Source organism: Fusarium proliferatum (genome assembly GCF_900067095.1).
Source record: "Fusarium proliferatum ET1 genome assembly, contig: FPRO_scaffold001, whole genome shotgun sequence".
NCBI lineage: Eukaryota > Fungi > Ascomycota > Sordariomycetes > Hypocreales > Nectriaceae > Fusarium > Fusarium proliferatum.
The window spans coordinates 4,593,251-4,618,449 of NW_022194790.1; the positions used below are offsets into that span (position 1 = coordinate 4,593,251).

The 25,199-nt window shown below is 50.0% G+C and overlaps 6 protein-coding genes across 6 annotated transcripts; 3 read left to right on the forward strand and 3 right to left on the reverse strand.

Moving 5' to 3' along the window:
- Positions 1–1,580: 1,580 nt before the first annotated feature.
- On the forward strand, positions 1,581–3,073 carry FPRO_00592 (putative enolase (2-phosphoglycerate dehydratase); the record flags this gene model as incomplete). Its single annotated transcript, XM_031224703.1, has 4 exons — positions 1,581–1,704; positions 1,766–2,019; positions 2,079–2,221; positions 2,278–3,073. The coding sequence occupies 4 exons, from the start codon at positions 1,581–1,583 to the stop codon at positions 3,071–3,073; spliced, it is 1,317 nt and encodes a 438-aa protein (XP_031075878.1).
- Positions 3,074–3,641: 568 nt separating this feature from the next.
- FPRO_00591 (putative mitotic checkpoint serine/threonine protein kinase) lies at positions 3,642–7,432 on the forward strand (the record flags this gene model as incomplete). Its single annotated transcript, XM_031224714.1, has 3 exons — positions 3,642–4,619; positions 4,705–5,188; positions 5,238–7,432. The coding sequence occupies 3 exons, from the start codon at positions 3,642–3,644 to the stop codon at positions 7,430–7,432; spliced, it is 3,657 nt and encodes a 1,218-aa protein (XP_031075879.1).
- A 448-nt stretch (positions 7,433–7,880) lies between these two features.
- On the reverse strand, positions 7,881–9,353 carry FPRO_00590 (putative AP endonuclease; the record flags this gene model as incomplete). The annotated part of the gene is made up of 3 exons (XM_031224725.1): positions 7,881–8,287; positions 8,400–8,951; positions 9,002–9,353. 3 exons carry the CDS (start codon positions 9,351–9,353, stop codon positions 7,881–7,883), a joined length of 1,311 nt encoding a protein of 436 aa, XP_031075880.1.
- A 471-nt stretch (positions 9,354–9,824) lies between these two features.
- On the reverse strand, positions 9,825–11,589 carry FPRO_00589 (uncharacterized protein; the record flags this gene model as incomplete). The annotated part of the gene is made up of 3 exons (XM_031224736.1): positions 9,825–11,201; positions 11,263–11,369; positions 11,547–11,589. The coding sequence occupies 3 exons, from the start codon at positions 11,587–11,589 to the stop codon at positions 9,825–9,827; spliced, it is 1,527 nt and encodes a 508-aa protein (XP_031075881.1).
- Positions 11,590–12,818: 1,229 nt separating this feature from the next.
- FPRO_00588 (uncharacterized protein) lies at positions 12,819–14,657 on the reverse strand (the record flags this gene model as incomplete). Its single annotated transcript, XM_031224747.1, has 1 exon — positions 12,819–14,657. The coding sequence occupies one exon, from the start codon at positions 14,655–14,657 to the stop codon at positions 12,819–12,821; it is 1,839 nt and encodes a 612-aa protein (XP_031075882.1).
- An 8,974-nt stretch (positions 14,658–23,631) lies between these two features.
- FPRO_00587 (uncharacterized protein) lies at positions 23,632–25,018 on the forward strand (the record flags this gene model as incomplete). Its single annotated transcript, XM_031224758.1, has 2 exons — positions 23,632–24,918; positions 24,974–25,018. The coding sequence occupies 2 exons, from the start codon at positions 23,632–23,634 to the stop codon at positions 25,016–25,018; spliced, it is 1,332 nt and encodes a 443-aa protein (XP_031075883.1).
- Between the last annotated feature and the right edge of the window lie 181 nt (positions 25,019–25,199).

Genomic DNA, 25,199 nt, shown 5'->3' on the forward strand with positions numbered 1-25,199 from the left:
CCGCGGTACCGGGAATCAACGGGAGCGAAGCATGAGCCTGCATCGAGCTGTGTGTAATGGACTGTTGTACGTGGAGATGATGCTATGTACAGCAACATGAGAGAGTTAATGAAGATGTGTGGAGGCGCATATGGTGGACTATGCTCGTCATCACACTAATTATGAATCCTCGGTCTGTTTTCCATCCTCTCGTCTCCTCTCGGTCTCGGTGCGGCGCTGTGTCGGCGGGCGTGAAATATAGCATGCTTAGGCGGCATAATTCCATATCGCTAGTAATCACCCAATGCCAACGCCGATCTAACACACAGGGAGTAGCAATGTTTGACGTCCTTCGAGGACCCATGTAGCTCACTGGGGACCCTGGCGTGTTCTCTTGTCGGCCGTTTACAGTAATGTCAATGTCAATGGATCTCAAGGTGAGCGGCGAACCATTGAGGTGGCTTTTGGCAATGTGGGATGGTTGGATCTAGGTGATTGTAAAGCTTCGTAGAGTGGGACCTGAGCCCAGTCCAGGGGGAGAATAGACCTGGACTTTTGGACCCCTTCTGGTTGAATTGGCCGGACAGGGTGAGGTTTGTGAGATCATTTCACCCCTCCAAGGTCAATCGGACCCCACCTCGCAGGTAATTTTTGGTGAGAGAGACGTGGAAGATCGTACAGACAGACAAGATGGGAGATGGCAGGCTACGTACATCCCATCATACCTTTCTCGTGTCGACCGTTGACTGGGCTGGGCTTCCCATTTTAGGAGTGAGCTTTGACTTTTGGCTTTTAATGGATCGACGAATTTCCTCTGGTTTCCAGAAACCATTCATAAACACCTTGTGCTCCCCTCCTGCGGCCATCTTTTTCCCTCTCTCTCTCTTTCTTCTTATCTTCATTGCATCCAACACCTCTTCTCCTCTTGCCATCATTCTCTCTTGCCCCTAGACAGGTTCTGCTGGCTCCAATTGCATACATTTCATACATAAACACTTTACCTAAGGTGAGTCTCAATCAAGATAAATTAGCTAGTCACAGCTATTATCAATGCCCATACCCCTCCACTGCCCCTCAGCAATCGCAACAGCACACCAGCAAAGCAGAGCGACCTGAGCCTTAGGGAGCTCTTTGGGCTGGTCCCCCTCCCCCTCCAAACCCCTCCTCCACCTTCTGTCACCCCTCAACGATTGGAATAACCCCCACCAAAAAAATGCTATGAGTCGGTTTGATTTGGCGTGGTTTGGTATGGATGGCTGTGATGAGCAACAACAAACCACTCTCCGTTGCTGGGCTGGCTTGGGCTGGGCAACGTTGAGGCATATTTCACCCACTCATTTATTGAGTGACTTTTCCTGGCACTGGCTGGCACTGCTATTGTCCAATTGCCCGGCGCTCAGCTCTATCATGGCACTGCCCGTTGGAGCGCCAGCCGTTCCATCGGTCGAACCTTCCACTCCATCAGCTATATAATTTCTTTCACCTCTTCATCTCCCCGCTCCCCTCCTCTCCCTCTTCTTCTTCCTCTTCATCCTTTACATCTTTACCTAAAGGCATACCAATTAACCCAACGACCCTTAGAAATCATATCACCTGTCAACATGGCTGTCAAGAAGGTCTTCGCCCGCTCCGTCTACGACTCCCGTGGAAACCCTACCGTCGAGGTTGACGTCGTCACCGAGACTGGCCTCCACCGTGCCATCGTTCCCTCCGGTGCCTCTACCGGTTCGTCCTGACCCCCTTCGGCTACTTTCCGTATGCACTCGCTAAGTTCATGATAATCCAGGTCAGCACGAGGCTTGCGAGCTCCGAGATGGCGACAAGTCCAAGTGGGGTGGCAAGGGTGTCACCAAGGCCGTCGAGAACGTGAACACCGTCATTGCTCCCGCTCTTATCGAGAAGAACCTCGATGTCAAGGACCAGTCCGCTGTCGATGCTTTCCTTAATGAGCTCGATGGTACTCCCAACAAGACCAAGCTTGGTGCCAACGCTATTCTCGGTGTGTCTCTGGCCGTCGCCAAGGCTGGTGCTGCTGAGAAGGTGAGCTTCAAAAATATAAGTTTGATGCTATGAATTTCTCAATTAACCACTTACTGTAGGGCGTTCCTCTGTACGCTCACGTCTCCGACCTCGCCGGAACCAAGAAGCCTTACGTCCTCCCCGTTCCCTTCATGAATGTCCTCAACGGTGGCTCCCACGCCGGTGGCCGTCTCGCTTTCCAAGAGTTCATGATCGTTCCTACGTACGTATCTCGATACGCTCGTCTGAAGCTTCTTCTTTTTTCTAACGCGGTTATAGTGAGGCGCCCACTTTCACCGAGGCCATGCGCCAGGGTGCTGAAGTCTACCAGGCCCTCAAGGGCCTAGCCAAGAAGCGATATGGCCAATCCGCTGGCAACGTCGGTGACGAGGGTGGTGTTGCTCCCGATATCCAGACTGCCGAGGAGGCCCTTGAGCTTATCACCGATGCTATTGAGCAGGTTGGCTACACCGGCAAGATCAAGATCGCCATGGATGTCGCCTCTAGCGAGTTCTACAAGGTCGAGGAGAAGAAGTACGATCTTGACTTCAAGAACCCCGAGTCTGACCCCACCAAGTGGATTACATATGAGGAGCTCGCCAACCTGTACTCCGAGCTCTGCAAGAAGTATCCTATCGTCTCCATTGAAGACCCCTTCGCCGAGGACGACTGGGAGGCCTGGAGCTACTTCTCCAAGACCCAGGACATCCAGATTGTTGGCGATGACCTGACTGTCACCAACCCTCTGCGAATCAAGAAGGCCATCGAGCTTAAGTCTTGCAACGCCCTTCTTCTCAAGGTCAACCAGATTGGTACTCTGACCGAGTCCATCCAGGCTGCCAAGGACTCCTACGCTGATGGCTGGGGTGTCATGGTCTCTCACCGATCCGGCGAGACCGAGGATGTCACCATTGCTGACATTGCTGTTGGTCTCCGTGCCGGCGAGATCAAGACCGGTGCCCCTGCCCGATCTGAGCGTCTCGCCAAGCTCAACCAGATTCTCCGAATTGAGGAGGAGCTTGGTGACCAGGCTATTTACCCTGGTGCTAACTTCCGCAAGTCTGTTAACCTGTAAATGGGAATAGACTGATACGTGGAACAAAAGCCTTGTGATGATAATGATGCCTTTGGGTCCTCAGCCGGGAGCGCGCGAGACCATATACCAGAACGGCAAATTGAAAGTAATAGAGGCAAAAATAGTAAAAGCAAACTGATCAATTAATGAACCTTTGATTGAAGTTCAACCCACTCTTTTCCCCTCGTGGTCAACCCCTTGTGTGTGTCCCAGAATAGAAAATGATTCAATATTTCGTGACAAATTAGGCCTACTCATCTGGCGTAATCCATGAGCAAAAGTCATGAATTAGCTACATAAATTTGGAAAATTGCCTCTTCAACGGTTCACTGTTTCATCAGATTCTACAGACATTGTTAACTAATACGAGAGATCTTGGTGTCCCGATGTGGCTTGTGTGTGGCTGTTTCTACAGCAACAAGTCTATTGTTGCATTATTATCAACAATAATAATATGTGACCATCCCACTTAAATGTCTAGCCTTTTTAACAACAACCACATCCCTAACTGCCCCTGAGAGTGTTTTACATGAAGCAAACGCCTCGCTGGAGGAGATACTAACTCGCCATGTCAGCTTCAGGAGATCTGATTGACTTCGACTTGATCGAAGGACAGAAAGAAAATATTCAGTCTTTACCAGGTGGTCGTTCAGCTAAGAAGCTAGCTGAGCTCTACTCCCCATCACCACTTCATAAACTGTCTACGCCAACCCCTTCGGACACGCGCAATGTCAACGACTGCATTCGCGCCGAATTCGAACAGGAAGTTGAAAACATCGCCGAGTCAGACGATCCTCTTGACGTTTTTGAACGTTATGTTCGATGGACCCTAGACGCCTATCCCTCAGCGCAAGCAACACCGCAATCACAACTCCATACCCTTCTCGAGCGTGCAACAAAAACCCTCATTGGTTCAGCGCAATACAAGAACGACCCTCGATATCTCAAACTCTGGGTTCACTACATCCACTTCTTCTCCGACACCCCGCGCGAGACGTACATGTTCTTGTCGCGACATGGGATAGGAGAGTCCCTCGCATTATTTTATGAAGAATATGCTGCTTGGCTTGAGGGAGCGAATAGATGGGCACAAGCCGAAGAAGTGTACAAGCTGGGTATTGACCGCGAGGCTCGACCTGTTCAGCGACTGATTCGCAAGTTCAAGGAGTTCGAGCAGCGTGTCGCCCAGCAGCCGGATGTCATGAACGAACCCTCATCCCCAGCACTACCTACCATGCGGCCGGCTCTCGCTGCTAAAGTTGATCCCTTTGCTGCTGCGCGAGCAGCAGATCCTCAGGCGGCAAGACCTTCGAGTGGTGGAGCCGGCAAGCCCTCCAAGTCCAAGCTGGCAATCTTTTCTGATGCGGACGCCCAACCTTCTGCCATGTCATCAATGAGTGCGGGCTCAAAAGGGTGGGACAGCATCGGTTCATTGGTAGACCGAAGAAAAGAGAATGCGGTGGAAGCCAAACCCTGGGCGGGTGAGACACTGCCAGCTGGTGGCAAGAAGAGTACGGCTCCTAAGATGTCAGTGTTTAGGGATCCGGTAAGTTGATATTCTTCCTCCCGGCTTGCCCACATGTTGATGATCATAGGACTAATGTATGGTTATGATTTTTATGGTTCAATAGTCTCTTTCGCAAATACAGAATATCGTGGTTGTTCCATCGAAGCATCAAATTTCCGTCCATCCGCAAACTGGAAAGAAAGAGCGTGTTTTTGTTGACCTTGCTGCTATCTACCCAACTCCTGAAGAGATTGGCACGGAGCTTAGTTTCGAGGAGATTATGGCTGCTGGCCGAGGCTGGCTCGACCACTGTTGGGAAGATGAAATATTTGACGAGAACCTCGTTCCTGAGCCTGTCATCCCCCTCGAGATCGAGGAAATCAGCAAAGGAGCAGGGGAGAGGCTACTGATCCATCAAGACCCTGTGGGCAAGCTGGCCATTCACAAAGACACAGTTGGGAAGTTGGTTATCCATCAGGATTCTTCCACCAAGTTGGTGGTTCACAAGGACACTGTGCAGTATGACGAGAATGGCAAGGCTGTCGAGCAACATCGGGGGCCACGTGGTAAGAAGAAGAAAATGATAGAGGTCAACGAGACCCAGATCAGTGAGTCACAATGTTCCCTGAATCTTACAATCATCTGACCGTTTAATAGTTAAAGCAAAGCTTGACTCGCCATCCAGACCAAAGCTCAAAAAGAAAAACACCTCTGAGCCTACTATGACACTTCATACTAAGGCTGCCACTGATGATATTTATGATATTTTCAACGCACCCCTGAAACCTGCTGGACAGGAAGAAGAGGATGAAGAGAGCGCAGATGATGACGATTATGAGAGTGATGATAATTATACTACGGATGCAGAAAGCACAGGCACCACAAGGCATATAGAGCCCAGTGAGGCCGGTGACGATGAGAACGATGAGACGTCTGATGTTAAGAGTGTTAGTGAATGGTCTGACTTTTCAACTCGAAGACACATTCCTCATATTGATGGGGAGGATGCTGGTGACGAAGGCACCGAACGAAATGAGACACGAGGATCCGACTTGATCGATACAGGTACCCCAGGACCTGATCAGGAGTCATCTGAAGCTTTCGACAACACTGACCAGCAAATGGGAACTGGAGAAGAGCAAAATGACGATGCCGAGGAGCTTGAAACTCCATTGTTTGAAGATTTCCCTCCTACAGCTCGTACAACATTCGTTCCTATCCCACCTGAAGACTACGAGCCCCCAACTCGGCCATTTAGGGATCCGGCCGAGGTGGCCAACAACCGACTGCCCTTTATGACTCCCATCACTGAGAGGACTGAAGTGTCTCTGGATGTAACTGTGGAGCGCCGTGGATACAAGACACCGTCTAAGAAGGATAATTCTCCGACTATTGATGAAGAGGACGAGGGGAGTTCAGATTCAGAACCTCTAAGCAGCCCTCTTCGAGAGATGGTCAACGATCCTATTCCACTCCCCAAGATGTCCGCACCTCTTGCTCCAAAATCCATTGGGCCTTTGGGCAAAGCAATCCCTCCTAAGCCTCTTGCTCCAAAGGGCCCCATTATCAAAGATGCTCAGTGTAACCCTGTGGATGAGTCAGTTCGTTCTGAGATCATCTCTAGGATGCTGCCCCCATTGAGCTCGTATTCTGGCTTCTATGACCATCGGCATGAGAAATACGAGCGAGGGGCTGAGATCCGCAAGTTTGCCAAGGCCCTGGCTAAGGCAAACAAGTCAGGCGATAATAAAGCGGGACCTGTTACTGCTCCTGTAATAATTGAGCTCCCTGGCACTCCTTCTACCTACACAATCAAGAAAGAGCTTGGTGCTGGAGCATTCGCACCAGTTTATCTTGTTGAGAACTCGGCTCCAGAAGCTGACGAGAACGATGAGAACGCAATACCTACCATGGGCAAGGGTGCTTTCGCAGTAAGCCATCGCAGTGACATCGAGGCTTTAAAGATGGAGAACCCACCTACAGCATGGGAGTTTCACATGATGCGTCTGGCTCACGCTCGCTTGGGCCCTCAGCATCGTGCTTCTGCCTCCTTGTCGTATGCGCATGAGATGCACCTCTTCCAAGATGAAGCGTTTCTTTTCCTGCCTTACCATCCCTATGGCACCCTTTTAGATGTTGTCAACTTCTTCCGAGCTGAACCTTCTGCCGTCATGGATGAGCAGCTGGCAATGTTTTTTACTATCGAGCTTTTGCGAACCGTTGAGGCTCTTCACTCCAAGAGTATTCTGCACGGAGATCTCAAAGCTGACAATTGCCTGCTACGTTTGGACGCACTCTCTGATGACGAGTCCCTGACAGCTCAGTGGAAGGCTGATGGGAGCGGTGGGTGGTCTTCGCGTGGAGTTGTGCTTATTGATTTTGGTCGCGGTATTGACATGCGCGCCTTTGTCCCCGAAGTTGAATTCATTGCCGACTGGAAAACCAGTGCTCAAGACTGCGCTGAGATGCGAGAGGGCCGCCCATGGACGTGGCAGATTGACTACCACGGCCTCGCTGGCACCATACACACACTCCTCTTTGGCAAGTACATCGAGACTATACGGTGTGACCAAGGTGGACTCGGCAAGTCTGGTCGACGTTACAAGATCCGTGAGAGCCTCAAACGATACTGGCAGACTGAACTCTGGTCTGACTGTTTCGAGCTTCTGCTGAACCCTGGAGCTGCTGCAACCGCTGGGGGCGAGGATGGTGGCAAGATGCCTGTGCTTAAGTCGATGAGGAGTGTCAGGGAAAGGATGGAAACCTGGTTAGGGGCCAACTGTGAGAGAGGTGTTGGACTCAAGAGTGTCATGGGCAGGCTTGAAGCTACCTTTGGCAAGAATCGCAAGTAGGGGTGACTAACGGGTGGTGTTGTCGTTCTTGGAGGCCTGGCGTTGGATATCGGTAGAGGGGGTGTTGGTTGGTTGGCTGAGCATTTTCTTCATGTGTTGGTCCTTGCTCTTTGCAAGGTAAATAGTAAGGAGCCGTTATACCCCTTTGGAGAGTATCATAGATCTGGATGAGCCTTGCGATGGAAATACTGATCGGTTTAAATCTACGTTCATGAGAACCTACTCGTCAGTCGTCATTTGATGAGTCTCTTCGTAAGCAGTGAGTGACTGCTGTAGTGAACCGGGAAACCTAATCATATCAGGCCAGATAACGGGCGATAACCGCCATAGCCCTGTAAAGTACAAAAGAGACGAGAGGTATGATATTACATTGCACCCAACTGTCCGCTCCTAATCCTTTCCATCAGCCAAACTTGCTACACATGCTACAGTGACCAATTGAAGACATCTACTCGCTCTCGTCGTCAGAATCATCCTTCTTCTTCCGTCTCCCACCCTTCTTAGTCCCCTTCTTGGCATCCTTGGCCATTTTACGATCAACCTGATCCTGTATCTTGTTCCTTTCCGACTCTCCCTGGGCCTGCAACTCTATTTCAAGGTCCTTGAACTCCTTAGTCTCCGCATCCATGCCAACAAGTCGCTCCAAGAGCTTGATCTCGTTAGCCCAGACCTTCTTGTCCTCGACGGATTTCCCGTCAGCACCCGGCCGATCAATGGGCGTCTCTAGTACCATAGGCATGCCCGCGAAAGGGGCATGGTTCATGATGCTGTGAAAGGCGCGGAGGCCGAGAAAGCCCGTGCCGATGTTGGCGTGGAGATCTCTATTGGAATTGAAGGGGGCTTTGCTGTCGTTCACTAAGAGATGTCAGCCCGCTGTAAAAATGAAGGAAATAGATCGTAAACTTGCAGTGGAAGGCCTTGAGATATTTGTGGCCAACTATGTCGTTAAAAGAGTTGACAGTCCTACTGAACGCCTCTGGTGTTCTTAGGTCATAGCCAGCTGCAAAGGCATGGCAGGTGTCAATGCAAACACCAACTCTAGATTTATCCTCAACCAGGGCAATGATGTCCCTCAAATCCTCCCAGGTTGATCCAATGACATTTCCACTGCCTGCCATGTTTTCCAGTACTGTAATCACCGTCTTGGTGGCCCTGTGTGACTTGTTAAGCTGCGCGGCAATACGTGCAATGGCTGCTGGCCTAGCATCTCCCCCGGTTGATCCAGGATGAAAGTTGTACAAGCGAATCCCCAGCTGCTCGCAACGTTCTAGATCATCTAGAAAGGATTTATATGCTTGGTCCGCCTTCTCCTCATCAGCCTGCGCTAGATTGACGAGATATGAGCCATGGGGAAGGGCATGTTCGCCTGCGCTATAACTGTGTTCTTTGCACATTGAGATGAATTGATTCTTGGCTTCATGGTCAAGAGGCGGGTTCGTCCATTTTCTTTGTGACTTGAGGAAAAGTGCAAAAGCGTTTGCGCCAATGTGGACAGCATTTGTGACGGAATTCTGTACTCCTAGAGGGAAACGTTTAGCCTGATACAAGGAAATAGAGTATAAGACTAACCTCCTGCGGCACTGACGTGAGCGCCAATGTTCATGGTAGGTTTCAGTGATGATACGTCCGTTCTATCTGCTAAGGGTTTCGCATCATCGTCCTTTGCCTTTGTTTTGCGCTTCTTGGTCGTCTTTGCCGTTGGAGCTCGGGAGGCTATCTCAGGTTCGGGCGAGGCTTTCCGCTTCGTTGCTGGCTTTACAGATGCAGACTTTGCAGTTACGGTCTTTGTAACTGTACCCATAGTCTTCTGAATGACCTTAGTAGCAGCCGCTACAGCCTTAGTCACCTGGGGCATCTCGTCGTCGTCGGGGTCTTCGTTGTAGCTGACTGCCTGCTTTTTGCGCAGAGACGTACGAGCCATCGCCGATGAAGTTAAATCCCAGACAGAAGAGCTGGCTTTTTTCAATTGTGCCGGAGGTTTTGGGGACTTTGATAGGTAGCTAGGGTAGTTGATGGATGAATTCGAGTGGAGGTCAATTGTTACTGTGACGCGACCCACGCGCTCCGTCCTTCACTTCGAAGCGCGCAGTCACGTGCCTAGGTAGTAGACATGCAGAACTGGGTCAATCAACCATCCCATAGAACCCAAGGAACAATAATACGCGGTACGTACATGCAATCAGTGCATAGGTAGGAGTAAATTTGCTGGATACAATAACTACAAGCTTCAAAACTAAGAACAAAAAAAAGATGTGCGGAACACCCTTGACACAATCAAAATACGAAATCCCACACAATTCTGCCTAGACCTTGAGAACAGCTCCGATCGTTGTCAATCTGACAACCAATATGTAGTAGCATCTCAGGCATTTTACAACACATAAGAGAAAATTTAGGCAAAGATTTCCATCTCGGCCTTGCGATCGGCAGCAAACTGATCCTTGTATGCATCCCACAACTTCTCAATTTCCTGAACATAACGTTCATGCAGCTCATCAATGTCCTGTTGGCCTGGTTGAGGTCCATGAGCCTTGTCAACGCGGATCGGCCGTCCGATAACAATGTTGACGGGCCGACGGTAAGGCATGAGACCAACATCATAGTTCAGCACACCGCGGCCGTGGAGAGCTGGCACGGTAAACTTGAAAACCTTGAGAAATATCATCTGGATTCGGTGCACAAGGGGGTGTGTCTTAGGGCTCAGCTGGTCGTAGAGATCGTTTTCTCCAAATCCAATGACAGGAACTAGATCGGCTCCGGTACGAAGTGCCATCTTGACAAACCCTTTTCGGCTCTTGAGGATCAACCGAAGGCTTCCTGGTTGGGCCTCGAGCGATTCACGGGCGCCGCCGACAACAATGGTAACAGCGCGGCCTCGGCCATCATTGCTAGGACCGCCCTTTGAGAGAATATTCCATATCGATTCCTTGGAGACTGACTGGAGACCGTGAAGCATGATATAATCGCGGTAGAAGGGGAGACGGAAGTTGGAGTCGAGAGTGAGGAGCGTGTTGGTGATTCCAGGGAACAGTTCGCGAAACCCAAGAGCATTAGTGCCAAAGGCGGCGAAGGCGCCATGGGAAATGATGCCGTGTGGATGGTACCCGAGGATGTATTTCCTATCGGTCGGTAGTTCATGCGTCTTGTGCAGCTTCATGGGGAAGTATCCAGTGAAGAGCTTCCAGAGCTTGAGGCTCCGTACCCATTCTGAGCGGTAGGTCAGGTTACCATTGGTTCCTGCAGTTGAAAGAGCAAGATGGATCAGATAGATTATAATGATAGGCCAAGCGAGCGGATTGGCGCAGATCAACCAAAAGGCTGAGACAAATGTGGCAATAGACATGCAATGAAACAAGACTGCTGCAGTCTGTAGCCGTCGCCTCATGGGCACTCGCAATGGCGCGAAACGAATGCCTCCCGCGCGCCAGCTCCCCGTCTTGATATTTTTAGGATGAGCGGTAATAGGGAGCTCGGGATAGGACCATTGGTCATGTCTGCTGTTGTTATCCACGTCTCTGTCGGCGACAACATCGGCGTAACTCTTTTCAGCATTGCTTGGATCTTCTTCTTTGCCGCCTCTCTGGTCCGCCTCTGCTGCTGCTGCATAGCTCTTTCCAGTACCATTGGGAGTTCCGCTCGGGGCTCCTCCATTCAGCTCGTCATCAGGCGCACCGTTTGTAGAAATCATCAGATCGTCAAAGTCGGCGTTGCTGGTAGAGATACTCGACTCGAAATCACGATCAGGCAGCTGTGGGCGCTCCGGATCTCTCTTTTAACCGTGATTAATACAGACTCTTTGATGATTTGAAGACAGAGGGTTTAATACATACAGCCTCAACAGCCTCTCCATTCTGCAAATGGGACGGCTCGACCGGGTGCTCGTTTTCCAGATTAGGAATTGTTGTCACTTTCTCGATTGCATTATAAGGACGGGCCCCTTTGAAGTATGTTAGTAAGTCTCTAGGAAAATCGTAAATCGACGGGGTAGAACACATCAAAACAATGCATCAGCAATCAAGCTATTACATCACCATTTGCCTGCTTTACAACGTAACGCACGTATGCAGGGCCCAAAGCAGGCACAAATCAACGGCACATGAATGAATGGGCTTACCGTTAATGAGGGGTACATCACTGTCAACTACAGTGTTCGACATGATACACAGGGCAGCTCGAATATTGCTGCTTCGTGATGAAGCAAGATCCTTGGGCGGATGGATATACGGGGAGGCTTGGTGATGTTGGGGACTGCACGAGAAACTGCTGGCAACCAGCACAGTCACATCAGAAATTGATATGAGAAGAACGATATGTATTGGCAACGCCGAAAGAGAGAAAGAGAGCGGGAATTTTCAGTCGGCGACTATGACACGGGCATTAGCCGCCATGATATCGCCTTACGGAGAGGGTGGAACCTGAACCGCTTTCGTGTTTGTGTCAACGAAGGTACCTTATGCAAAAAGCTAAGTGCCAGTGATGACGTCGCACCAACCAGACGTTATGTTTGGCACGTGAAATCAGAAGCTTCGATCTTGATCTGGCCAGGGGGAGCGAAGTTTGTCCATGTCTCCACTTGCCGCTCCTTAACACAAGTTAGACTGTCCCTCCGTACTAAGGTAACTCAATGGAAGGTTTGATAGATAAGGTACCGACGTTGGTATTTTACTATTATTACCTAGTTAGCATGATTCAACGTGTGCCTTACTTGAGCCTTTCTCTTGAATTATAACTATGTAGTGTTTTGTGAGAATAGTTGTAAAGTATTAATGGCTTTGATCCATATTCCTACATGTGGAGTAAATATCTGGTGTCAACTGTGTTGTGTCTCAAAGTCCCCAATTAATTATTCCCCAGTCAGCGCCCTGCTCCCCGTCAGGAACCATCAAATTCCATATGAGCCTCGGCTAGCCACCAACAACAAGCAACATATCCTCATCACACAGCAAACGATAACAGAACTTAATCACTTGCCAGGTTCACTCTTGTAACAGCTCGTGACCCTCGACGAGTTAGACTCTCTATATACAAAGCTTCCACTATGCGTAATACAACTCTTTGACACCTGTACTAGCGGATGGATCCTTGCTGCCACGAGGCACACTATCTGATCTGGACAAAACAACAATATGTTACATGAAATAATGATGGGATAATCATGACTAGACCGTGCCCCGTTCTTTTAGCGTGGAGGTCCCTACCTTCCACAGAAACAGAAAAGGAAAAACTATAAATAAAAAAAAGCATGTCCCAATGTCCCATAAACGCCTCCCTGAGCACCGTGCCAAAAACTTCTCAAGGTGGAAAAAACGAAGGTCGTCTCAGTGTGCTTTGGTATATAGTAACGCAGTAAGGAAGCACCTATGGATGGGTGCAACGCAGCGCTGTGTTATACTTTGGCGACAGCCGCCGCGGCGGCATCGCGTGTTTCCATCTGTTGTTTCAAGTCTGCAACGACATGGTCCAGAGTCGAAACCTTGTCTGTAAGCGCCTTGACTTTCTCCTCTAGCGCCTGAACATACGCCCACACACTCGGATCACTCTGAGCAAACATGTTTCCACTGTCGTTGATAGACTGCGCGCCACTGCCGCTCCGGGTGTGGGAGAAGCCGGTTGACCCCGGCGCCGCGAACTCAGGATGCGACAAACCGGGAAGCTTAGGTCGGGGCTGCGAGTTATGTGGTGACTGTAAATCCGATGCTCGACGTCCGAACTGCGCCTGCTGCAGTTGCTGGGTCAAGCTAGGAGAGCGTTGGCGCGCCAAGTTATTGGAGTCATGTCCTTGCACCCCAGGGCTCAATGGTTTTGGAGACTCTGTAATACCAGTCTGAGAATACATGTTCGCATTGGCGGCCGCAACGGACGCGATTCCTGCGGTAGAATTGTGCCCCGCAATGTTGTTGGCGACAGGCTGAGAAGAGTTGGAATTTGCCTGGTTTTGATTAACATTGGGGGGATAAAGTCCTCCAGTCCCAGGACGAGCACCAGGTGGTGGATATGTCCGAGCATGGGTGTTGTAGCCATCCACTTGTGCTCCTGTAACGTGCTGGGCGGTGATGCTTGGTAAACTTTGACGTCTCAATTCATCTTCCTCGGGGTTATCGTACGCAAGTCCAGACATGGCCGATTCATCAGCTTCGCCGAGACTGGTCTCAATATCGTTGTCATCAACGAAACTACCCATGCTGGATCGTCGCCCTGCACAGCCACCAGCGCCCTTAGAGTGACGAGCAAGCGCATCGCCACGAGCGAATTTTCGGTCACACTTGGGACAAACGTGGGGCTTCTCACCAGTGTGCAGTTTACCGTGACGCTTGAGGTCGTGCAGACGGCGGAAACGCATCTGGCATTCCGTGCATACGTATGGTTTCTCTTGGCTATGCGTCAACAAATGGCTCTTGAGGTTGTGGTGGCGTGTAAATTCAGTATTGCAGTAAGGACATTTATGCTTCTTTGACCCAGATGATGTGGGAGATGTCTGGCCTGGGTTGGGCATCGGGAAGCTCATCCCTCGAGTTGGGGTTTCTGTCAGGTTACCCGTAGCCTGAAGAGAGCCAGGGTACGATAGGGATCCAGGCTGATGCCTCTCTTCCTGCCCGACTACCTGCTGTAACGACTGGTGATGCTGCTGCTGATCGATTTTAGGGGCGTCCACTTCCATTGGAGTCGGGCTTTCGGTGACGGGGACCCCAACGAGGCTGTTGGTGCTCTGTGGACTTGGTGCGCCATGCTCTTCGACCTGACTTGTCGCGGTTTGCGCCAGCGACACGGGGTTTGTAGGCTTTGGAGATGGGTCCATGGCAGCTGTTGGTGCTAGCTGAGGCGCGTCAGCAGGACGGCTCATAGCCTGAACCGCTCCAGACATGAGGGAAGTTAGAACTCGGTGGCTAGGATTGTCGCTCGTGGGTGCTGGGGCCCGTGTCCCGTCGTCGTGATCGTCAACTTCGCGTCGCCGGCGCTCGTCCTCGAGGGCAGCTGCCGCGGTCAAAGGCGTCGGAGAAATACTCGACGCGAGTGCCAAACGGGCAGACTTGGTCGGTGATCCAAGTCCCAAAAGTCCCTGCGACTGCGCGACGAGGGAGCGCGGCGATGAAGGTGACGGTGAACGAGGCCGTTTGAGCAATCTGATAGCAGCGTCTTCTGAAGGGATGATAGCAGGAGGGGTCGCCTCTGCGCGCGTTGCGGGCGGGGGGTCGATCGCGGTAAAGGCGGAAGCGTCCGATGCCATAGAGGCAGATGGAAAGCAGAGAATTGGGGTTTTCAAATGCAAATCTGATCCAGCATGCGATCAATTTCGAGGTTTCGATGTCGCAACAGCCTTGGGCCAAAGGCACATATCGGGGCGAGATGGATTAATGTGTGGCTGGAGACGTGGCGAGAGCTGATATTTTCCCCCGGGTCAGGGCAGAGAGGCGAGTGAAGGAAGAAGCAAGCACTGGGTGGGCGGGTGTACGCTGTGGGCAGTGGGTGGCTTAGGCGAGGAATGCAACAAACAGAATTGAGGCTCGAGAACCGGCAATACAGTGGCGTGCAGAACGGACGATTTAAGGCAAGTATTCTGGGGAAATGACAATGAGCCAATGTATCCGTGAGAATGGTTGACAGTAATGACGATGTAGCACTGAAGGAGAGTTGTGCAAGGAGACGTAGAGAAAGAAAGTGAACAAGGCGGCCGATGAGAGAGATGCGAGGCGAAGACGGGCGATGAGCGATAGTGAGGGCCTCTGAAAGTGGGCAAGTGGGTAAGAACCTTCTCTGATTGGATAACAAAGCATGGCGGGTTGAATGAGTGGGGTACGTAAGAGGGAAAGAGTGTGTGGGCGTGTGTCAGTGGATTGTTGACAGCTGCCGGGCTGGTTCCTTCCAAAACGGCCTGTCCTGTCTCTCAGGTGGGATCGTGCCAGAAACCTGGTAGGTACCTTGGGTTCGATGTACCCTGTCACCTTCCTTACCTTAAGTTATCCCGTCACGAATGTTCTTTATTGTTTTGGGAAAGCACTATGTACCATGTAGCTCCTACCTAGCCTGTAGCATTAGCCGCAAGGGAAGGCTTGCATTAAAACAAGCTGATTAGGTACCTGAAACACAATTATTTCACGCGACAATCATTCACAGAGATGATGTATAACGAGATATATTGGTGACGGTGTCTCGCCCAGTGAAGCCAACAAAACACGCCAGCGACACGAAAAACTAGTGGGAAGTTGGGAACATAGGGAAAAGGGAAACGCGCGCCTGGTTGGGGAACGCCCCGGAGCGGAAGATGACCACAGCCCAAAGTGAAAGCCCGAAGAGCGCCAAAGCGGACAGAAGTGGGTGATGCGAATACGTTTCTGGTATGAAGCGGCCGGCTAGAAACGTGCTGGGGAAAGGTCTAACTGAAAGTGACTGATTTTCGTTTCAAGGTACTTTGACGTCAGGTACCGCTATTCCCTGCTGAGGAAACATCCATCATTTGGTCAGCCAGCCAAGACATTCACCACCGTCCAACTGGAGCGGATGATTTGCCTGCATCTTGCAATCGCGATCCCAATGGAGTCATCATCGACAGTGATGTACTGTTTTATTGGCAAGCCGCCTCTTCAACACTCTTCTCGCCTCTTTTGACCGTACACCCCAAGCACAGCCCTTGCTTTGCGGAACTGGATGTCGAGATCTCAGCCTCTGACGGGGCCGCCCGAGGCGCACATATATACCTTCTTACCGCAGTCAATAGCATGTGCCTGCAAGACGAAGGACAGACGGGAAGACGCTCCCCTTCCACGCTGAGCGGGAGATGGCGACAGCTGCTTCTGGCGTCGTTCTTTTTTATGACACTTCGGATACTGAAGGACTTACTGGTACTTGGGTTGAGAGTATCGGATATCTAGCCTCAGGACGACCCACTGGATTACCTTCGGGTTCTCCAAATCGACAAGGCAAACAGGTTCCACAAGCTACCGTAATAAGCGGCATGTCACTGCTCTATCGTGGGATGAGAGGCGGATCGAGTTGACTCGAAGGCGAGAAAATGAACAAGGAACAAGAAACGTGGGAACAGTGAATGAAGACTTACTGCCGCCCGCTCTGTCCGGGCCTATTATAACATTCCATCATTGCAATGAGAAACAAGATGAGGGCAAATAGTTCACAATGACCAACCCTTCTGGTTTGTAGTACTCTTAGGTTTTCTCATCTTTTTGAGCAGACATCAAATGAACCTACCGTCTCAATCTATCGAAACGCCCCAGCTGAAGGCTTGTCTTCAACCTCTGTTCTGCTTCCCTGAGCCAAGGTACCCAGGTAGCATTGGTTCAGGGGACTGGGGCCAACGAAGCTGAACCAATCCTTGCTCAACTCAACTTCCCTCAGGTGAACCAAATGGTGGCGGTGCGATCAAACGCCTCGTAAATGGACCTCATATCCATGAACCATGTTCAAAAATACAACTGTGGCACCCCTACTCCGTATGATGCTCGGCGTTGGTGTGCGTGTGGGAAAGCCTAGAAAGTCCAAAAAATCCTGGAACTCGATGGTACATCTGTAGTGGTGTGGCTGATCCTAGCAATGCGAACATCCAGCCTTCTACTCCGCCACGCCTGTCGTCACTAGTTAACTCTCTGTGTTCCCCCGAGACTTCCAAAGCTCGTTGGAGAGGCTGATGGATACTCAAAACCTGGAAAACTTATTGAGGGTTTTGTCAATTTATGGTATCCGACTCGGTACCTTGTAGCAATATGCCACAATGCACGCCACTCTTGTGCAGGTTAAACTTGTCAGCCAAAGCCCTGCAATTAGGCATTATATAGCAAGCATATCATGATGCTTGTAAATTATGCCCATCGCAATGACAGCCTCCTTATTGATAGCTTCCCTAACTCATATCAGATCACGTTTTCGGTTTATATCAAGCATCAAGTCAGTGGTCAAGTTCCATTCGCTTTAGCACGATATTAACGTGGCTCGCAGGCTCGCAGACTTGGGAGGCTGGAGAGTCGCTGATCTCACGAGTATTCCCCATTTCTCGTCTCTAGCGGCTTGATTCACCGTCAACGTCACAGTGATCACATTAAACCACCCACTTGCTGTTGTGGCTGTGAGACAATCAGGTTCGCTTCACCGGAAACAACTGAACTTGTTCAACGCTTGCAAGGCTATTTTCTGTTCAATGATATCCGATTTGTTCTGAACCAATATTGAGTGATATTCATGGTTTCATCTTAAGGACGTTTACTTCCGTAAGCGCTCGTTAAAAGAGCAAATAGTGGTGTACCGTCAAGTTAGTCCCGCCATGGAGCTTTCAAGTTCGTCATCCGGCTTTCCTATACAGTCCCGGCATTTTGGCCTTGGTACACACAGGTTCATACCAGCGCAAAGTGATGTCCCAATTCCATCTGGGCCTCGGTGACTTTCCTGAACCCTTCGACACACTCCCACGCCAAGACGTTTCCCCAAAAAGTGCCTTGTTAAACCCGGTGTAAGCGCCTCAGCCCGGTCGATTTGGTGAGAATCCTATGTAATTGAACTGATTTGACACTGCCTATTCCTTTTCAGCTGGTAAGTGGTCGGACAACAAGCCTGTCATGTACGTTCTGCTGGTGTAATTACTCCAGGCGTCCCTTCTAGAGGCTGCGTGTGGTCTTTGCTACCTCGACAAGAAAGCGACGGGGTGACTTACGGTTGTTGTTTCTGGCTACTCTGTTCGGGCCCGTTTCATACAATTCTTGGTGTTTGTGTACGGCCGCCTCGACCCATATCCAGCGTGCGTGAACAGTAGCCTTCAAGTGAGGTTTCCCCAGCTGTGTAATGCTTTTCCTGGTTCAGGGTTTACTATTTGATATGGACTAATAATTGCTACTTGTCTGTACTCTCTACATGTACAGTTACACATATCCTAAGGTGTGCCTGGCGTGCGTGTTACCATAATTTTTGCTCTCCATGAATGAATCCTTCGGGGTTCATCACTCCTGCAGGTCAGCCAGATGTGGTCTGCTTGAAATGTGGTTTAGTCGTGATGCAAGTCAGACCTCAAGACTTCATTCCACTCAACAGGAATCTAAGTCATTGCGTGCCATGGCCAGGATGAACAAGTGGTAACGATGTACATTCCAGATATGGTCTTTTTGTCGTTGGGTCGTCCTGTCACAAGTTCCATGCTTCTATTGTCATGTTCATTCATAGGGACGTTGTCCTGGGCTCCTAGCTGTTGCAAGTTGTCTCAGGTGAGGTTTTTTATCTTTCCCATGACGAGCACCATTGAGTAGGTATCTTGAAACCTATATAACAACCGCATTCTTACGTGACTCGTGGTTTAATTAGATGTCTGACTGAGATATTGTATTGTTATCTGGCTTATGTGATTCGACGGCTGTGCTCTGTCTCTTGATGCTGATGATGTTGCAACACTGCCGGCTCACAGTTTGCATTTCGGTAGTTTTGGAATTTCCAAGACACATCTGAACAGAGACGCATACGGTGTAGGTATAAGACTACTGTAGACTCGGGAATGTAGAAATTCAATAGGAGTTGGATAAGTCAGATGACCATTGTCGACCTCAATACGACCGAGTCGAGGTTTAGGGTAGGCAGTGCTCAATTACCTACAGAACCATAATTGAAAGGGTGTTTTGAATCATTCGTGCATTGTGATTAGTCGTGCGAAGTACCTTATATCCAGGGCAGTATATTGTATTAGATGACAGGCACTCAATGGCGTCGTTGCAGTTGATTGGATACTCTCAGCTTCGAACTTCAAACCACTCCCCGAGTCGAGTCTCTAGTCTACCTATATTCGAGGAAGTGTAACCATTGTTTCCCATACCTTGGTAGTGGATTGCCCTGGGAAACATGAACTGCACACTGCAAATCAACCCATGGTAACTGGTGTCGAGTTAACTAAGACCATCCACCACGGTGGAATGCAGCTCCACGTCATATGAATCGTACCATGTAACCAGGACCAAATTAAACTAAAGTATACAAAGCAAATGGGTGACGAATGCTTAGGAGACGCAAAAGTCTCAGCTCCGTTATGATACTAATTCAACCACAGGAGCAGACATACTGTGCCCTACAGATCACAACAGATATCATGGCCACTAGCCAAGTTGCAAGACGAAATTAGACATATCAGTGGGCTGGAAGGACAAAGAAGACTCAACGGGAAAAGGAGCCTTAACATATAGACAATGTCAACGCTGTGAAACGTATTCAAGGGAAGTGACAGCCTGTACCAAGGTCGTACATATAAAATCCACCTAACTACTAAGCTCCTATTAGTTGTGGTAGTATCCCAAAGCAGTGTTTCGGACGCTCAAGGCGGTCCGGCTAGGAGAGGGAAGAACTCTTGAGGACTGTAACAATAAGCAATACGATTTTTTTTCTTCTCTTCTTTTTTATTTTATTTTTTAAAATAAGAAAATAAAAATCCAGCTAAGCTGCTGTAAGGTTAGGGGACTATTTGATGAATATATTTTGGAATATTCTGTCAAGGCCTGAAGTTTCCTTGCTTTCCGAGGTCTGTTACAGAGGAGGTATAGAGGTACTTGTGTAAAAAAAATAAAAAAAAAGCCATTGAAAGAGGGATCTACCTAGCCCTTGAGGTTCAGGGGCAACATACATGCTTGGCTGATTCTTGAATATTTTGATACCGGATTACCCGTTACTGATCCGTAGGCACACTAGCATGCTTCTCTGCAAAGACACATCCAGCCACTGTGACAAGACGAAACCATGTGGCGGCGGTCAGCGAGTTAACATCATATTGAGGAGAGGACGAAATTAGGTGCTGACGTGTGCCGCCGAACCGACAATATCCAGCCGATGAAAGACCCGAAGGCCAATGCAAGGGGAAGCAGGCAAAAAGTGGGGAGAAAAGAAAAGAAAAGGAGAACGTTGGTCTAAGCTGTAAACAAGCTGGTTGCGATGCAAAACCAGAAAAGAAGAAAGACAAGAATGCCAAGGCTTGGGCTGGCTTGTCCAAAAGGGGGCTTCACCGTTTTAGAAACACCAGGAAGACAAAAAAGAAGAAGAAGAAGAAGAAGAAGAAGAAGAAGAAGAAGAAGAAGAAGAAGAAGTGATTAAAGAAGGAAAACCTTGACCGTCAGACTCAACAAAGTGGGGGGCTGCTGTAAGTCTGGCCACGATCCCGCCCTGAGAAGCGTCAGGAGAGACAGCGATGACTCGAGCAAGGAAACAAGATTAAGTATTTGCCGAGGCGTTGTCGATTGGATGCCATCAACTGTTATTTTCGCATCCAGCCAGAATTCGCTTGGCGAATACCAGGATGAGCAATTATTGAGGCAGTCAGGCAATTAACAGGATGCGGCAATGCCGATCCAATTCTGACGCTCGGTGGATCAATGCCAGACAGGATGCATTCAGTCACGAACCGTGCATCACGACATTGTATGGTTTTGAACGAGCTTGGTTGTTGATTTGCAAGTAATGGCTTGGGACCTCATTAAAGTAGCAACCAACCAGATGAATGTATGGGTGTCGAACGTGTCCAGCAATATTGATATTAGAAGCTGGCAAGAGTGAGACCTTTCTAGCTGGAGATTCATGGTTGTTACTGGCGGCTATCGATTGAGATGAGGGTTTGCTCGTAAAACTCGCCTTCGTGATTGGCTTTACCGCCAGGCCTCATTGTGAAACGGCTAACGGCCACCCCAAAGAGAGTTTTGAAGGGGTCTCTCTGATCTAGAACCCGAGAGTAACAGATTTAGAAGATTAGTGCCAGGTACCCGAAAGTGAAATGCAGCTGAGGCTTTAGGCTAGCACATACACTGTACTGCAATTGCGGAACAGAGCTCCACAGAGACCCCATGTCTAAGGTAGATACCTAGGTATGCACCTGGGCCTCATAATTCGAGAAAAATGGTCTGACCGGCTGTGTCATAAGGTAGACTGATGAACTACTCAGTCAATTCGCTTTATAGCATTTAGATCCCCACAGAACTATCCAAAAGATCCAGAGGTTAGATCTGGCCTGTATTCAATGAACTGAACTCGCGGATGAGGGCTGAGTCATAGAGAACCAAAGCCAAGGCCAACCCTAAGCTAAACAATTGCTTATCTGTAGATCCAGTGTGATCAGACGGCGGAAAGGGGTCTCGTGCTGGGTTCAGTGCTACATAGGCGCGCTATTGTACGAAGTACCGTATAGCGGCCCTCTACGTACTACTGAATGGTCGGTTGTTGTGGGAGTAGCGGTATAATTCCCCTGTTTTCCTTGTATGTTAGTAGGCAGCTTGTCTACCTGTGGATACAACAAGCGAGGAAACGGGGATCTGTTCATCGCAATTTATGCCATGACGACGACAGCAGCGGGTAGGCAAATTGCATGGGCGTAGATGACAATGCGTACATCCGCAGTTCTTGGAGTGGTACGGAGTACGTAAGGCGCATATGTAACCAGTAACGGGTCAAGGGACCAAGAACAGAAGATTGATTGATTGTTGTTGACAACGTTCTCATGCGCAAGCGAAGGGGGAAATGTCGATCTCTCTTAATATGAGTGATGTTCCGAAGTACTGGCGCAAAGACCCTATTGGCTGATACCTACCTGTTACATTGCCTAGGTACTAAGGTAGCCATGCGCGCATTTATTCACTTTCGTTGTCCATTGTCAGGCGAGCTCTATTTTGGTAATGAGGACGGAAATGCGATTTGTTTTGGCAGGTGTGTGTTTTTTCCCAGATGCTGCGCCAGCACTGTACCTGGTTCCTGAGGGGCATGGTCCAACAGGAACAGGGGAGGGACATGCGATGGATGGACCAGAACAGGGGTCAACTTGTGCTAGCCAACTAGAGGCACGGAGATGGGTCTGTGATGGAAGGTTACGGATACCCACCAAACCAAAAAAGGTGTAATTTCCCCCGTTCCTGGCAGACGACTCTTGAGCTGGATCGACAACAGTTGAGCCGGTGGCCTGTCATGAACTCGCTCACATTACGGATATTAGTTGGTTGTCCTGCGTTGGTTTCTAGACGATTTCCTACTAGCAGCCCCTGGACTGTTGTTGGTCTCATTGGCGTCTTCCCCTCCTTGTGAATCTCCCGGCCTCCCTTGGACTTGTAAGCTGGTCACCCCCTTGAATACTTTGCTAAATAGGAGCTCCCTTGACCAAGGTAGATCAATATGTCATGATCCAGCGTATGGGCGTTGACTCTGGAACTGATGCTAGACTGATTGAGGCAGAAAATAAAACCGCTTCTGGTATTTTTCTCGGTGTCATGTCTCACTTCATGACACGTTCTAGGGCCTGCTTGCGTCCCAGACCTCATCGTCGCCGGGTGCGCATTCATCAACAGGGCCCAGCTTTTTCGGATGCCAATCTCTTGGTGAGGTCCGCCTAATCCTGGTTTCTGGGCAGTCTTCTTCTTGGACTTAATCAACACCCCCTGCTCAAGCTCCTTACCTTAGTCCGCCCCCCTTCTCTGTATGTAGGCCTCCCCTAACTCCCCCAGTCCCTGGTCCCTCCCCAATCCTGGGCAAGACGCTGGACCTCTTTTCATTCTTATCCCCTTTCGTCTCCGTGAACCCCAGGCGCTTTGTTCCTCTTGCTTTCCTCGTGTGCTCCTTCCTTGCCAACTGAGAGTTTCATCTTTACTTACTCTCTCCCACACTCATTTATCAACTGTTTTTTGTTTTCCCCGGCTTCTTGCCTCATCACGTTCGCTTTTACAGCAGTCGCTCACTTCGTCGAGGGGATTGGATTAAATTTCCAGAAACACAACATTCTTTAAGAGACAATAAAAGGTTAGTCGATGCGCAAAGAAGGGGGATAGTGGCGACTGGAGACGAGGCCGGTGTAGCAGAGACGAGATTCAAGTCATACCGATTCATGGAGCAACAACAATCATCACAAACACAACGACTACGAAATTTAAAAAAAATATCACAGGCAACCCGAGGGAAATTGATTATTGGTGGAAACTGGCCATATGCGATGATGGAGTAGCAAGATGAATAATGTTGGGATGGGAAAGCAACATGAGCCAGGACACACGAACTATCTCTCGCCTGACCACCTGAAGCGACAGCCAACTCGATGACAGGACACTTTTCGTGTCTACACACGCAAATGATGCGCCGCGCAAACTCTCATGTCTCATCGGCTCTCTTTCACTAGCATGCACTGTGGAATTGTCCCATAGCAACAGGAAAAGGTTCAAGGCTAATCACAAGTTTGAACTAGATATATAAGTTGAACCGTTACCATGAAGAACCTCATCACTTACACCCTTGCGGCTACGCTCGCCGCCGGTGCTACCGCCCAGCATCACCAGCACCAGCACATGCACGCTCGCCGCCACGCTGGCTCCAAGGTCGAGAAGCGTGACCCTGATGTTATCACCGAGTACGTTGTCGCCGCTACCGAGACCGTCTATGAGCTTGGTGGAGAGGAGATCGATATCCAGGCCGCCAAGGCTGGTCTCGATGGTGGTAGCCTCGTCATTGTTGGCGAGTCTAACCCTACCTACGATGCACCCGCAGCTCCTGCCACCAGTGCTGCTCAGCCCGCCAAGGTTTCTCAGCCCAAGAAGGAGGTAGGCGCTCAATTCTACGAGTCCAAGACTGCTGCGGCTACTACTGCTGTCTACTCGGCCCCGGCCGCCACCCAACCCAAGGCCTCCAAGCCTAAGTCTTCCAAGCCTGAGACAAGTGGCTCCGGCTCCAGCTACAGTGGCTCCAGCGGCTCCAGCTACAGTGGCTCCAGCGGCGCCACTGGTGTTGACAAGAAGTTCGAGAGCGGTACTATCGACTGCAGCGAGTTCCCCTCAGATTATGGTGCTGTTGCCCTCGACTGGTTGAACCTTGGCGGCTGGTCTGGTATCCAGTACTGCCCTGACTACAGCTCCGTGTCCAAGCTAATCTACCAGATCGACACTGCCATCTCTGGCGACGGTTGCAAGCCCGGTGCTATGTGCTCCTACGCTTGCCCCGTTGGCTACCAGAAGACCCAGTGGCCCTCTGCTCAAGGTTCCGAGCGTGAGTCTATTGGTGGACTCTACTGCAATAAGGACGGCAAGCTCGAACTGACCCGTGACGGTTACGACACTCTTTGCGAATCTGGTGTCGGTGGTGTCACTATTCAAAACGACCTCGACGAGCAGGTTTGCACTTGCCGAACTGACTACCCCGGAACTGAGAACATGGTTATCCCTGCTGTCGCTGAGCCTGGTAGCAGCGTCGCTGTCTGCAACCCCAATCAGGACAAGTACTATGTCTGGGACGGTGTAGGCACCTCAGCCCAATACTACGTCAACAAGAAGGGCTACACTGTCAAGGAGGCTTGTGTTTGGGACAGCTCCACGGGCAAGGATGCCGGTAACTGGGCACCTGTTGTTCTCGGTGTTGGCATGAAGAACGGCTTGACCTTTGTCTCCATTTTCCAGAACTCGCCAACCAGCACTGCCCTCCTTGACTTCAACATTGAGATCAAGGGCGGCAACAAGAAGTGCTCCTACATCAACGGCCAGTGGAGCGAGGGAACTGGCTGCACCGTAAGTTATTGTTGTCCCCTTGTGACATCGGCGAAATACTGACATTCTGTTGTAGACTGCTGCTTCTGAGGGCCAAAAGATTACTGTCCGATACTTTTAGAAGAGTGCTACTCGATTTCGTCAAGTAGGATGTGCGTTTTTGGAACTTCTTGTCAATATTCTGGGTGATAGAGCTTGGGACCTTTCGGCCGCGGGCCACGGACGAGCGCAAGCTGTTGGGCCTGAGTTGATTATATCGATAAGGTGTGCGGCGGCTGGCATGAGCAGGCTTTCTCCCATTT